Consider the following 15,909-nt stretch of genomic DNA (forward strand, 5'->3'; position numbering starts at 1 on the left):
TTCTGTTCATTAATTGTATCGTAGAATGATTTCCTGACTAATGTATCGATAATTATTGTATCGCCATACGGTGAGATCTTCGTTACCGTGAACCTTGTATCGCAAATAGTATCGTATCATGAGATCCCACCCTTATTCATCATTTCTTAACACCTTTAAAGTGATAGCCGAAGGATGAAAATAGCCACATGATTGGACGTGCATCATCGTCAATGGCACTAAAAGAGTTAATGATCAGATTTTTTTTTTTGTCATTGAAATCATGAAGTGGAAAATTCTTTTAACTTTTAACCCTGCCTGTATTTAAATTCATGACTGTCGCGTATTACCAAAGTATCACTCACATGTTATCCAGGCAGTCTGGTGGCTGCTTAAGACGATTTCCCTGCCTTAGATAATCGTAGATCTCGCTATTCTCCACGCCGGGGTACGGCGTCTGGCCTCTAGTGGCGATCTCCCACATGGTGACCCCGAACGACCACTGAGCAGAGAAGAGAAGAAGATATTAATTTTTCAGCGAAGAGCCGCGATAATGTCAAAACGGGCTGAGAGAACCAACCACGTCGCTCTTGGTGGTGTAAACTCGGTCGGCCAAACTCTCGATGGCGATCCACTTCACCGGCATCTTGGAGATGCGTCCCTGCCGGTAGTAGTCGCCGTTGTAGATCTTCTTGGAGAGTCCGAAGTCGGCCACGCACACGTTCATGTTCTCGTTCAGCCTGCAAGTAAATATTTCCATACTAGTGCCATGTTTTCTTCTTTTGCTTAAGTCTGATACCTAAAAAGTTGACTTACAACATTACCCTAATTTTCGGACTATAGGACGTTACATTTTTCCCTCATCTTTAACCCTGCGTCTTAATAGTCCAGTTTGAATCCTGCGTTTTATAGTCCAGTGCGGCTTATTTGTTGAATTATTTGGGTTAATGGGTAGCACTTTAATTGACAGCGGCGTCATTAGACTGCCATAAGTAGAGGAGTTCCAAAAAATCAATTATTACATGTATCGCGATTCAACTCGTGACGATTCGATTACGATTCATAAAGGTTAAAAACCAATGATCTTCACTCATAACATTATGACAGCCGCTTGTTGCCGAACGAAATTCAAGACACGTCTACCGCCCGGACACCGTTAACGGACGCACGCACAACATTATGATGGATGCTCCCAGTTACTGGGAGATTTACTCCTTTTTAAAAGACTGGAAAATAAATTTGTGTATGACACAGGCAGGCACAGAATGTCCAGTAGTAGTTTTAAGGCATTTCAATTGAAAAATGTCCTGAGTGTATTGCTAAGACCTCTGTGCATCTATAAGAGGTGAGTACACGAACCCTCTTGTACTGTTTAGCCTTTATTGTTGTCGTTTTTGAGATGTTTATAGTTAGCGCTAAGCTAATTAGCTAATTCGCTAAAGTGTATTTCATATGCAAACGTGTAAAACCATGATTAAGTACAGCGGTAACACTACAAACATGCAAAATAGTACAGAAATCTGTTATTGCGGGAGAGAGAGGGAGAGAAGTGCGTGCGCTGTAATGAGTGTGTGCGTGGCGGTGTCAAGAGCAGTTGCGATTTCCACCTGTAACACTGTGAAAACAAAGTATTTTGGTTGAAAGAAGTCTATTTTCTAAAGAGACTTTGTGTGCAGAAAATGTGGAATTCATTCCACCAGTGTAAATTTTATTGTATTGTTGAGAGAAATAAGTACTCCCTTTAAAATGGTTAATGTTTTTGCACTTTCTTGTAAAAAAATAAATAAATAAAAAGGCAGCTTAAGGGCAGCTTTTTGTTGTATGGGCATGTTTCCATTTTTCCTGTTGAATCATAAGGATATTTTAAATAAATAATGGACATAAATTTGTTTGGCTACTTTAGTAATCAGTACTGTACGATGTATCGATAATCGCGATAACCGCGATAATCGCAATAACCGCGATCATCATCGATACCGCGATCATCGTTCAAAAATTGAACTGGAGCACCCTGAATCGTAATCGAATCGAATCATGGAGTGCCTATGATGGCACAGCCCTAGCCATAAGACCTTCATAATTATGACATGAGCCATCATGGGCATCAGCGAATGCTTACGACAGATGTCAATAAGTGTCATCTGGCAAATTATGTCACTAACCCCTTTTATGACCAATTCGGATATTTTACATCCGTTCAATAGTGAGATAATTTAAAACAAAATGACATCCGTTATTTAGCAGTGCATGCTAGGAGGCATGTTGGATGACAACAGTGTTGACAGCAGGTTGCAGCAGAGGTTGACTGTCTCCTCCAAGGGAACAGTGATGATCAAATGAAGCTTCTTGAAGCAATGAAGCTTTGCAGCCACTTGGTTCAAAGCTTCATAGTGGTTCATTTGGTCTTATTACAGTCTTATGATGTCGCTGTCAAATAACTGTTACCAGTTAATATCTTTGGGTGTAAATTAGGGCTGTCAAACGATTAAAATTTTTAATCGAGTTAATCACAGCTTAAAAATTAATTAATCGTAATTAATCGCAATTCAAACCATCTCTAAAATATGCCATGTTTTTCTGTAAATTATTGTTGGAATGGAAAGACAAGACAAGACGGATATATACATTCAGCATGCTGTACATAAGTACTGTATTTGTTTATTATAACAATAAATCAACAAGATGGCATTAACATTAACATTCTGTTAAAGCGATCCATGGATAGAAAGACTTGTAGTTCTTAAAAGATAAATGTTAGTACAAGTTATAGAAATTTTATATTAAAACCCCTCTTAATGCTCTTGTTTTAATAAAATTTGTAAAATTTTCAATCAAAAAATAAACAAGTAGCTCGCCATTTAGATATCAATAATTACACAATGGTCATTGTGCTTAAACCTATACAATCAGTTGCACCAAAGCGCCAAAGGAGACAAAAAACACAAGTAACAAGTGACCATCACCCTGTGCTGTCATTTTAATCTGTTTGAGCGGGGAATGTGCGTTAATTGCATCAAATATTTTAACGTGATTAATTTAAAAAATTAATTACCGCCCGTTAACGCGATCATTTTGACAGCCCTACTATTTATTAATAGTGTTATTATTATATTACATTATATTATATTATTCTTATTTTATTTACTTTTGTTCCGTGAAGAATCCAGAAAGGGTTATTTGATTGTGGCTTAATTTTGACAGCCCTAGTGTAAATATCTCATAATATAGTGAGGACAGCTGCGGTTTATAGTCCAGTGTGGCTCATCTATGAACAAATTCTGTTTTCGTGTCAAATTTAGTGGGTGGTGGCTTATTGTCAGGTGCGCCTTATAGTCGGAAAATTACGGTAACTTCTTGTGAGTCTTATTAAAACAAAATTGGGTCAAACTCATCTGTATCGGTCACTGAAAAAAATAAAGAATGGCTACATAAGGGACGAATTCTCCTGACAGGATGTGAAAAGTAGAAGTTGCGTACATGCAGTTGCGAGCGGCGAGATCCCTGTGGATAAAGTTCTTGTTGCTGAGGTATTCCATCCCGCGGGCGATGTCGGTCATGAAGCGCACCAACATCTGCGACGGCAAATACTGCACCACACACACACACACACACATTTAAAAAAAACGTCAAATCCGGGTACCAATATCGCCCATACACCAAAATATTTTGCTACTTACGACTGGACAATCTCCTAGCCGCGAGTAGAGCAGATAAGTATGGAGGTCGCCGTGTTTCATGTAGGGAAGGATGACCACGGGTGACGGGAAACCTTCGCTTTCTACCGTTTGTAGACACACACCTGCGTGGAGACATGAGCGTTAACCTCTTGATGCCCGAATTTATATTTGAAAGATATACAGTATATAAAGCGTTGAAGGAATACATAAGTACATCTAATAGTACTATATAAAAAATATTAAATACTAGAGTTGTCCATTATTATCGGGTAGCTCGGGGGTCGGCAACCCGTGTTTTAAGTGCCGCATGCGGCTCTTTAGCGCTGCCCTAGTGGCTCCCTGAAGCATTTTCAAAAATGTTTGAAAATGGATAAAGATCGAGGAGGGAAATATATTTTTGTCTTGATATGGTTCCCGTAGGAGGATAAAAATGACACAAACATTCTTAAAGTTTCCAATGTCCAATGCTGTAAAAATGCCTAAAATAAATATTAAACTTGACATTTCTGTCAACAAAGATTTGCGTCATAGCCTGCGACATTTCTATCAGCAGGGCAGGATGTCAGACAGGTGGCTATTGTAACCAAACAGGCAGCCGTGTGACGGGCCATGTATCCGAAAAGGGAAAAAAAATAATTGAGGAAAACAGAGGATTCAATGTTCGCTGTCGATTTGTGTACCCACACACACATTGAGGACAGAATAAGTGCCTTATTGGCCTTATTGCCTTATTGGCACTTTGTACTTGCACTTGATCCCCCCCAAAAATTTGATTTCAACAATAAATATAGTGGTGCAATATAGGCACTTTTCCCCATAACTTCAGTTGAATTTTTTCTTTTATTCTTCACGGAATGCTTATTTGGAAAACCTTGAAGTTGTTACATTTATCATTATCAAAGCATCCAGTGGGGCATCATAATACAACTAGCCGTAATATGTTCACACAATAAGTCCACAACCACATACTTTATATTGGTATTAGTTTGACATAATTTATCAGTTAAAAAGTCATTATCAGACAACTCTAATAAATATAGAAAATTATTTAAGGAAAAAATTCTAGAAAAAAAAAAGAATATTTTAAAGAAAGATATAAATATTTAAAAATTTAAGAATAGAATACAAAATTTAAAAAAAAAATTAAATTAAAAAGGGGTATTTGTTTATGATTTTCAATTATCCTTTTTTTCTTTTTAGTTTTTCTAAAAATATTTTCTTTCATTTTCAATATTTTATTTTGATTATTATTTTTTAAAATATTTAGTTTCAATATTTTCTCCATTTTGTTTTCTTTTAATGATTTTTAAAAAATTAATATTCATTATGTTCTCATTTCGGTTGTAGTTTTCAGATTTAAAAAAAAAAATTATTACTATTTTTTGATGTACCTCTGTATTTCACAGTGCTTTTTGATGTATATTTAATAAAAGGTTAATTTAGGCATCAAGGGGTTAAAAAGAAGGATAAAAGCGAAACAGAGGCGGAGTCTTACCGAGAAGTCTCATGACGTTAGCGTGGTCGAACTCTTTCATGCAGGTTGCTTCACGAAGGAAGTCCTCCATTTCGGAGCGCGTGCAAATGGCGACTACAAAAACACATGATGGATTTTTAAAATTAATTTAAAATTATAAAAATTCCACTTCAAATGAATTAGACATCTAACGCTGTCAGTGGAAGGCAATGTGCGCTCACTTTTCATGGTCTTGACCGCGACACGTAGAACAGAGTCCTCTTGCGTGAGCTGACCTTCCATCACAGATCCGAATTCACCTGTAGATGGAAGAAAAATACACGACGTTTGAGGCACTCACGCCTGTCATTGGATGGAATAGTCGACCTCTTACCTTCACCGAGCGTCTTCCCCAACGTCAACTTGTGTCTGTCCACCATTACATCTTGGAGCTTCAACCTCAACTCGTCACTGATGCCTAGGCTGTTCACTGTTAACAAGCAGTAATACATGCATTACATTGATTGCAACCTTAACCCTTTACATGGCAAGCGACTAGTTATTTTAGTGATATAAAAAAATGTATGATTGTTACTTATTATGTTATTGTGCTATATATTATTGAATACATTTATAAATGGATAAATAATAATGTTAATAAAAATAAATTTATTAGATTTGGATCACTTCCTGTAGACTGAGTCACGTCCTGTTGATTTAGTTTCAATTTCAGGTCATTTTATTTTATTTCGTTTAAATTCCAGGTCACTTCCTATTGATTTTGATCTTCACTTTCTATTGCATTTTAGTCACTTCATGTTGATGGGTTGACTGGGTGACTTGCTTTTCATTTTAGGCCACTTTTTATTGATTTTGAAGCATTTTTGGGTTACTCCTGTTGATTTTTAGGTATTTCCAGGTCACTTGCTGTTTATTTTGGGCAGAAGTGGGAAGTAACGCGTTACATTTACTTGAGTAACTTTTAGAGAAAGTTTTTTTCCAAGCTATACCTTTTTATTTTTACTTGAGTAGATTTGCAAAGAAAAAAACTACTACTACTGCTACTTTGGGCTACACAAGCTAGCTAGCGATGCTGAGAGTAGCTCTACCGATTTCACCAATGAGACGTCACAACAATAATAACATGACTCCATTACACCAATCAGACGCAAGCTTGCCGTTCTATGATCACGCAAGCGTTTTCAATCACGCGTCTTTAAAGCATCATAACAAATGAAATATTTGACATAAAGTGCTGCCTTCAACATGAATCGAAAGCACGGATTTAAAACTCTCTCCTAGTTGTTATTTGGCACCGATTGACGACGGAAAACCAGAGATAGGATCCTTTTAATTTCATAATAGTAACTATTAAAGAGCATATGACACCAGAAAAAAAGTCTTAAATGGCATTATTATGTAAATTAGAATCATATTTTGAGACGATTCGACTATATACAACAATTTAGCAAAGCGCAGATGACGAGAAATTAGTCTTTTAATCTGCCGGTTAGCCACGCCTACCATTATAGGGCTTTAGCGTCCCCAACAGGTGGATGACGTCAGCGGTAGACTAGGCTCATCGGTTTTACTATTCAGCCCATTGAGGGGGAATTGTTCAGAACGAGGAAAACGCGACGAAGAGAGCCGCAAAATGTCATTGTTTCAGTCTCTCTACTCCCAATATTTTTACAGGATATTCTTTTTATCCAAGTATTTTTCCCCAATAGCTATATAAATGGCTTGAGAAGGACCAGTCAGCCCGTCGAGGGGGAACTATTCACAATGAGGAAAACGCGACGAAGAGAGCGGCAAAATGTCATTGTTTCTGTCTCTTTACTTCAATATTTTTACAGGATATTCTTTTTACCCAAGTACTTTCCCCAATTGCTAAATAAATGGCATGGTCATGACAAATAACAATCTTGTGCTAAATGGAATATAAAACAATAAAAATCCATTTATTCAAGACGAAATGGCAAAATTACTCCATAATGGTCAAAACAGTCGACTTCACCTTTACTGTCACACCTCCCGAACGATATTTTATGACACCTAAATCGGACATATGTAATTTCCCTTCCCCGGCTTCGGAGAATGTAAACAGACCAGAAGCAGTGACAGCTAGCCGACATGCTAACCCGAACCGAGGGATGTTTCAAAGTCTTCGAAGTGGAAAATCACATATAACTAGCCTGGATTATTTGACATGAGACGACCCGGTTGTCGAGTTTCTTTGCGGATCGGCAAACCGCCCGGCGGAGAGCAATTTACAGTTCGTTCCCTGGAGGAGGGTGGCTGGAGTTGTTGTGTAGCTAACGCGCTAACAGCTAACTGCTAATGAGCATGAGGATAGCTTTTTACATGCCTATCAATGATCAAACGTAAGTAGTCCTTTATTTAAAGGAATTTTATAGTGTTTACTTTGTAATCACTGTATTCGTATTTGACATAATACAAAACAAGATGTTTACTCACTTCCTTGTAAGTCCAATGGTCCCACAGTAAATATCCACGGTGAATGGGAACCTTTTGAAACTCCAAAAAGGCGCATACGCCTCTCCCGCATACAGAATGATTTTTCTGCAGCCGTTTGGCTGGCGTGATGCAAAAAATAAAAGTATTAATCCGCAAAATCAGCTGAATCCTTCGTCCTCATACACAACAGTACACTGTATAGTGAAGAGAACGTCTTCTACCGTACACGTCACAGCGCCCTCCTCCTCAATGCGAGACCGAAGCCGGAAGTCACTCATTTTCATGGCGCGGGATTCAAAAAACTAAATATAGCGATCGCTTCCACACACATCCAAGCGGTCCATATCATTCAGGGGCATAAAATACCGCGTGTATTATGAAATAAACATGCTTTTTCGTGTCACAGGCACTTTAAGGAACTTCAGTATTCAGTATTCAAATTAGGAATTATTTTCTCCACTAGAGGGCAGGGCACTCATTGCCTGGCACCACCAGACTATTCTCCCTGTATTTTTCAAACACTGCGAGAAATAGTCTGGGACCCAGCCCGTTAACAGCCTCTCGGGCAAGTACAAAATCAACCGTCCAATCAGTGTTCTTAACGAGTAACGTCACTCTTGCGCGCCGAAAGTAGTCTCTACAACAACACAGATGGCGAACGGGAGAGCCGAGAATATGTTCCAGTCTGCGGTAAAACCAGTTTTAAATGACCAAAACCACATCGACACAAGTCATTGACAACAGTCAACATGGCTCGTGCTAGCCATGTTGAATAAACTTCTCCATTCTCCGCTCACGCTAATTACTTGTCGCTTTAACAACGTCATGTCTGCCCGTCGCTGATTGGTCCACTCCGCTGACTGTTTGCTGTGGCTTGCTCCACCCTCGGAATTTGATCTGTCGGACGGTCGCCAGACTCAATCGCTGGAACAGCGGTGAATCTGGTAGACCAGGCAACGGCACTCATGTTCTTTGGACGAATAATGCTTCGTTACTGTTTTTTTCTTCTTTAATGATATGAATATATATATATTTGAGTATTGATACACTGCCAATGGGGAAACCCATTGGCAGTGTATCAAATACTTGTTCTCCCCACTGTATATATATTAGGGCTGTCAAAATTATCGCGTTAACGGGCGGTAATTATTTTTTTAAATTAATCACGTTAAAATATTTGACGCAATTAACGCACATGCCCCGCTCAAACAGATTAAAATGACAGCACAGTGCAATGTCCACTTGTTACTTGTGTTTTTTGAAGTTTTGTCACCCTCTGCTGGCGCTTTGGTGCGACTGATTTGTGGGCTTCAGAACTCATGAGCATTGTGTAATTATTGACATCAACAATGGCGGGCTACTAGTTTATTTTTTGATTGGAAATTTTACAAATGTTATTAAAACGAAAACATTAAGAGGGGTTTTAATACAAAATTTCTATAACTTGTACTATTATCTTTGAAGAACTGCAAGTCTTTCTATCCATGGATCGCTTTAACAGAATGTTAATGCCATCTTGTTGATTTATTGTTACAATTAACAAATACAGTACTTATGTACCGTATGTTGAATGTATATATCCATCTTGTGTCTTATCCTACCATTCCAACAATAATTTACAGAAAAATATGGCATATTTTATAGATGGTTTGAATTGCGATTAATTACGATTAATTAATTTTAAAGCTGTAACCAACTCGATTAAAAATTTTAATCGTTTGACAGCCCTAATATATTGTATATATTTTTAAATTTCTTTATCTTAATGTGGTCATTTAATGGGGTTGTTGTACAGTATCATTATAACAACAGTTTATATAGATACATTTGTGCTGAGAGAAAAAAAATAACATTGTTTAAAATACAAATCAATAAATAAGCAGTTACTCAAAATGTTACTCATTACTTGAGTATTCTTTTCACTGGATACTTTTTTACTTGAACTTGAGTACATTTTTTGGATGACTACTTTTACTCTTACTCGAGTAATATTATTTTAAAGTAACGCTACTCTTACTTTGGGTAAATAATTTTGGCTACTCTACCCACCTCTGATTTTGGCTCGCTTTCTGTTATTTAGGTTAAATTTCAAGTCAGTTCTTATTGATTTGAGGGCATTTTTGGGTCACTTCCTGTTGAATTGGGCCATTTGCGGCTCACTTTCTATTGATTTTTAGTCAATTCCTGTTGATTTTTACACATACTATGGTCACTTATTTACTGTTGATTTTCGGGCATTTACGAGACACTTTAATTTAATTCGGAATCACTTCCGCTTGATTTGGGGTTCCTGTACACTTATTGATTCAGGTTCAATTCCCCTATTGATTTTGAGGCATTTTTGGGTTACTCCTGTTGATTTGGGGGTATTTCACCAAGGTCACTTCCTATTTATTTTGGGTCACTTTCTGTTATTGAGATTCAATTCCAGGTCACTTCCTATTGATTTTAGGGCACATTTGTGTCGCTTTCTGTTGATTTTGTGGCATGTTCGAGTCACTTTCTATTGATTTTTAGTCACTTCCTGTTCATTTTGGCACATTTTCAGGTCAATTCCCGTTGATTTTGGGTCACTTCCTGTAGACTGGTTAACTTCCTGTTCATTTCAGCTCACTTCCTGTAGGTTCAATTTCAGGTCACTTATTATTGATTTTGAAGCATTTTTGGGTCACTTTCTGTTGATTTTGGCACGTTTCCAGGTCACTTTCCATTTCTTTATCAGCTTTTTTTTTAAATTAAAAATTATAAATAAACAGCTGAAAAATTGATGAAAAAAAAAAAAACATGTTACTTTTCTATCTTTTTAGATTAAAAACGATACATTTTTTAATTTTATATAATTAAAGTAGGCCTGTCAACAATAACGCGTTAACGACCATGATTAATCTGGAAATATTAACGCATAACAACAACAAAAAAATAACGCAATTTACCGCTCAAACTAAGTTTGGCCACAACTGCCTCCCGTAGCAGGACATAATGCAGCCGGCCACGATGAGTGAGGAAGATGACCAAATTCCGTTTTAAAAAGATGCCTAATGGAAACCTGGATAAAACCAAAGTTGTGTGCACATACTGCTGTGATGAACTGTCCTTCAATCGAAGCTCAACCAGCCTAAAGTACCACCTTCGGGAAAGGCACATCTTCGCTAGTGTTAGCAATGACGCTAACACTGCAGGAACAAGCCGCAGTCATCAAGCTTCACTGGCAGAGTGCGGACTAGGACTTGCCAACAAAAAGAAACCATGTAGGTTGACTACTGCTATCGCTACATGGGTAGCCAGAGACTGTAGAGTGTAGACCCATTAACTTAGTCGAAGACGAGGGCCTTGAAAATCCAATGACAACAAACAACAACAACCAATGACAAACCACTAGACAGGTACAAGGCAGTGCCAGCATGGACTCATGTCCACTACAGTGGTGGTCTGCGCACAATAGTGCCCACAGTAAGCTGGCCCACCTTGCAAAAAAGTATCTGGTCACACCTGCCTCCTTGCAAGACACTATTTTCTTTGACAGGGTACATTGTTCAAAAGAAAAGATCTGCTCTGTTATCTGAAAATGTCAACAAGCTAGTTTGCCTGAGAAGTTGGTTTAAAAAAAAAAAAAAAGATTATGGCTAACTTAAGCAGTGTTTCTGAACACCTTTACACACAGTTTAGTGTAATGTTTTTCAGTTAAGTGTGTGAAAATTGTTTTTTATTTATTTATTTTTTTTTTTATCTCACACAGCTTTCAGGCCATATAGTGTAAAACTGCAAGTGCTGCATTTATTTGTTTTCAAATGTCAAATTTAACAGACAAGTTGTTTACACATTTTTTGAAATACTAGCTATTGTTACTGTATTGTGCTTGTCTGCTTTTTAAATTGGGAGTCAATTTTGGGTAATATGCCAAACGGTACTTTGAGCCACATTGTTAGTCTGAGGCACTTTAATCTGTTAAAACTCTTTGCTTTTTAATACAGACAATTTATTTTATTTTTTATTTTATACGAGCTGAGTTGTTAAATAAAATGTTAAAACTCAATTTGGTTAATTATTAATACATTCACACATCATACATTTCATCTTAAAAACAAATTTTAAGTCAATTATAGTATTTTCCTAGATTTTTTTTCCTGAAGAGCAACTTTATTCGTCCCGAGGGAAATGTGATTAATCATGATTAATCACACAATTGACATATGATTAACTAGATTAAATTTTTTAATCGTTTGACAGCACTAAATTAAAGATAAACTAATTATGAAATAATAGGAAGAATATACTTACTTCCAACAGGGTCAAAATAGAGGATTTGTACTATTTTTAGGTCAAAAAAAGAGAAGAATATACTTACTTCCAAGAGGATCAAAATAGAGGATTTGTAGCATTTTTAGATCGAAAAAGTCTCTGAACAATAATCGACCATCAAAATATAAAAAAATAAATACACATAAAACTTAATTTCAACGTCAAATAGTTGTAGATTAACTATGGCAGTCTTATTTTGCACTGGCCCATGAAAATGCTTTAGTTTAACACCCCTGTGTTAGACAATCTTAATTCTCCCAAAGACATTCCATCTGCACATTTATCTTCATCTGTAGGCCTCATTTTGGGGCTAGTCAGGACTTGTAAAGCACCTGCATGTGCGTGTTTAGAGTGACTTCTGTCTGGAATTCCATAGGTAGGACTAGATTGCTGCAGATGATTGTGTACGCGCGACTGCATGTTGGCATGCTAGGTGAGGAAGTGAAAACTCACGCGTGGCCTCGGTGGTACGGCGGCTATATGAGCGTCGCGCCCGGTAGCGGACCACCAGCTCCCCACTCTGCATCATGGGCTCAAACGCGTCTCTGAAAATGACAACAAGAATGGATGTTAACGGTATATAAGTAATATATGAAAGTAATATAAGATATCAATATGTAATAATATTATATAAAGTAAGAGTAATATATGAGGTAGAAATATATATATATATATATATATATATATGGCGGAAAACCCAGACAAGGCTCTTGCACCCCTCTTTAAAATAAACTGCTGTATTTTAAGCCAAAAGAACTGTTGTGTTTGATAGAACAATATGTCTAGATGCTGCCATAGCAGATTCACCACGCATTAAGCCCCTGAACTATTTTTCATTTGTCCGTTTTACCCTGAAAACCCCCGTTAACAGACATCGCGCAACCGCTTTTGTTTCAACCTAGCCATAAAAAGAAGGTAAGTAATTATATTTATTATTCAAAATATCTGATTTTTAGCTTGGAATCATTCATTGATGTCTAATATTTAGTTAAAAAAAAAAAAGAACGACTTTAAAAAATTATTCACTCGCATATTTTAAACTTTAAAACGAATGACGTCACAATGAAAAATTTGGAGTCTGTAAAAAAGGGATATCTACCTCATAACTATCGCTTAATAGTATTTTTTGTTATGTTGGATGATAAACAATCGATCCAAACAAACAAACAAAAAAATTGAAAAATAACGTTTAAAAGGGTAACTATGTGAAAAAGAAAATCTCAACCACTCCTTGTTGTCTGCGATTTCTGCATCGCGACCCTTGTTATATCACCATGTTTCACCAATAAAATCCCCCACAAATCCGGCTGTGGCCATTCACAGCTGTCTCTTGACACACGGTGATACATGCTACATGGAGTTTTTGGATCGAAACAAGGTAAGTAGTATGCGATAATATCTCGTTAAAATCTTGGCGTCTTTAATTCAGCTCTCGCATGCTCTCCAGTTAGGGTTTTGCTGTTTAAAAAATATTTTTTAAAAATGCCCTCCTGTTCAAAATTTTTGTTCCCCCAGAAAATTGACATTTTAAGTAGGGTTGTTCCGATCATGTTTTTTGCTCCCAATCTGATCCCGATCGTTTTAGTATCTGCCGATGCAGATATTTCCCGATCCGATTGCTTTTTTTTTTTTTGCTCCCGATTCAATTCCAATCATTCCCGATAATTTTTCCCGATCATATACATTTTGGCAATGCATTAAGAAAAAAATGAATAAAACTCGGACGAATATATACATTGAACATACAGTACATAAGTACTGTATTTGTTTAATATGACAATTAATCCTCAAGATGGCATTTACATTATTAACATTGTTTCTGTGAGAGGGATCCACGGATAGAAAGACTTGTGACTTTGTATATTGTGACTAAATATTGCCATCTAGTGTATTTGTTGAGCTTTCAGTAAATGATACTGCAGCCATGCCCCAAATGCATGATGGGACGTGGAACCATGATGGGACGTGGAACCATGACTGTGTGTCGTGCTCCCAATGGATATATCTTCTCTGCTCTGGGAAATAAGGTGTTAAGACAAAGGGCGGCACGGTGGCTGAGTGGTTAGCATGTCTGCCTCACAGTTCTGAGATCAAGGGTTCAATCCCGGGCTTCGGCCTTCCTGTGTGGAGTTTGCATGTTCTCCCCGTGCCTGCGTGGGTTTCCTCCGGGAACTCCGGTTTCCTCCCACATCCCAAAAACATGCATGGTAGGCTGATTGAACACTCTAAATTGTCCATAGGTGTGAGTGTGTGCGTGAATGGTTGTGTGTCTCCTTGTGCCCTGCGATTGGCTGGCAACCAATTCAGGGTGTCCCCTGCCTACTGCCCGAAGTTAGCTGGGATAGGCTCCAGCACCTCAGCGACCCTCGTGAGGAATAAGCGGCATGGAAAATGAATGAATGAATGAATGAATGTTAAGACAAAGATCAATTGCCACCTTGCTTCCCATGATATTTCTAATCATAGGGAGAGGGATTGCAAGGCTTTAGCCAATTGAAGAAAGGCTCCAAAGGCTGCCATAATTCACTCTACTCAATTTGCGCTGCATTTTATCTCTCTATATACCATAATTTTTGGACTATAAGGCGCACCTGACTATAAGCTGCGCCCACCAAATTTGACACAAATACAGCATTTGTTCACAGATAAGCCGCACTGGACTATAAGCTGCAGCACTCCTCACTGTATTATGGAATATTTACACCAAAAGATAGTAACCGACAACACTTTATTTGACAGCGGCACCGTAAGGCTGTCATAAGACCAAATGAGCCACCATGAAGCTTTGAACCAGTGGGCTGAAAAGCTTAATTGCTTTGAGGTGCTTAATTTGCCCATCACTGCTCCACCTGCTGTCAACACTGTTGTCGTCCAACATGCCTCCTAGCATGCATTGAAGCACTACAGATATAAATAACAATCAAAATTCATGTTCTCTAAATTATTTCTTCAGTTACTGTTTCAGTTTCATTTATTGCTATAGATGGTATTTGGTAACTCTTTATTTGAAAGTGGCCCCATAAAACTGCCAGTAGACAATCATAATTATGACATGACACTTATGACAATTAATGAATGCTTATACCAGATGTCATTTAGTGTTTTTCGGCAAATTATCTCACTTTTGAATGGATGTAAAAGTTCCGAGCTGAACATAAATGGAGATAGTGACATAGTTTGCCGGATGACACTTAATGACATCTGTCATAAGCATTCAGTAATGCCCATGATAGTGTCATGTCATAATTATGACGGTCATAAGACCAAATGAACCACCATTGCTTCAAGAAGCTTCATTTGGACATCACTGCTCCCTTGGAGAGACAGTCAACCTCTGCTGCCACCTGCCGTCAACAATGTTGTTGTCCAACATGCCTCCTAGCGTGCATTGCAGCGCTACAGCTGTAAATAACAATCAAAATTCATGTTACGTGCCAATTATTTCTTCAGTTGCTGTTCCAGTTGTTTCATTAATTGCTAGTTATGGTATTTAGTAACATTTTATTTGACAGTCGTGCCATAAGACTATCATAATTATGACATGACACTGCCATGAGCTTTAATGAATCCTTATGACAGATGTCATTTCGTGTCATCGGGAAATTATCTCACTTTTGAATAGATTTAAAAGATCCGAGCTGGACATAAATGGAGTTAGTGACATAGTTTGCCGGATGACAATGACATCTGTCATAAGCATTTATTAATGCCCTTGATATTGTTATAATTATGACGGTCTTATGACACCGCTCTCAAATAAAGTGTTACCTATTAACCCAAATAAATCAACAAATAAGCCACGCTGGACGATAAGCCGCAGGATACTGAGGGAGGGAAAAAAGTAGCGGCTTATAGTCCGGAATTTGCAGTAGGTAAAACGGTGTCGTTACAGATTGGGCGCGACAATTGAGTGAGAGGGTCGTGCAGTGCATACATTAATTGCGTTAAGTATTTTAATGTGACACATTTTTAAATAATTGCCGCCATTATATTTTTGATAACCCTAACTTAACCCTTTAAGGT

The 15,909-nt window shown here is 37.6% G+C and overlaps 1 protein-coding gene across 3 annotated transcripts in view; it reads right to left on the reverse strand.

Annotated features, from left to right (window-relative positions):
• The window catches only part of LOC130918016 (tyrosine-protein kinase receptor UFO-like), a 113,731-nt gene that overhangs the window by 10,348 nt on the left and 87,474 nt on the right, over window positions 1-15,909 (reverse strand). For all 3 annotated transcript variants that reach the window (XM_057839864.1, XM_057839863.1, XM_057839862.1), the window contains 8 exons: window positions 12,340-12,431; window positions 5,504-5,599; window positions 5,352-5,429; window positions 5,152-5,244; window positions 3,657-3,778; window positions 3,457-3,566; window positions 560-719; window positions 345-481 (listed from right to left, as the gene is read on the reverse strand). In XM_057839864.1, the coding sequence (XP_057695847.1) occupies window positions 345-481; window positions 560-719; window positions 3,457-3,566; window positions 3,657-3,778; window positions 5,152-5,244; window positions 5,352-5,429; window positions 5,504-5,599; window positions 12,340-12,431 (888 nt within the window). The remainder of the gene's footprint in view (window positions 1-344; window positions 482-559; window positions 720-3,456; window positions 3,567-3,656; window positions 3,779-5,151; window positions 5,245-5,351; window positions 5,430-5,503; window positions 5,600-12,339; window positions 12,432-15,909) is intronic.

This window comes from Corythoichthys intestinalis, chromosome 6 (genome assembly GCF_030265065.1).
Source record: "Corythoichthys intestinalis isolate RoL2023-P3 chromosome 6, ASM3026506v1, whole genome shotgun sequence".
Taxonomy (NCBI): domain Eukaryota; kingdom Metazoa; phylum Chordata; class Actinopteri; order Syngnathiformes; family Syngnathidae; genus Corythoichthys; species Corythoichthys intestinalis.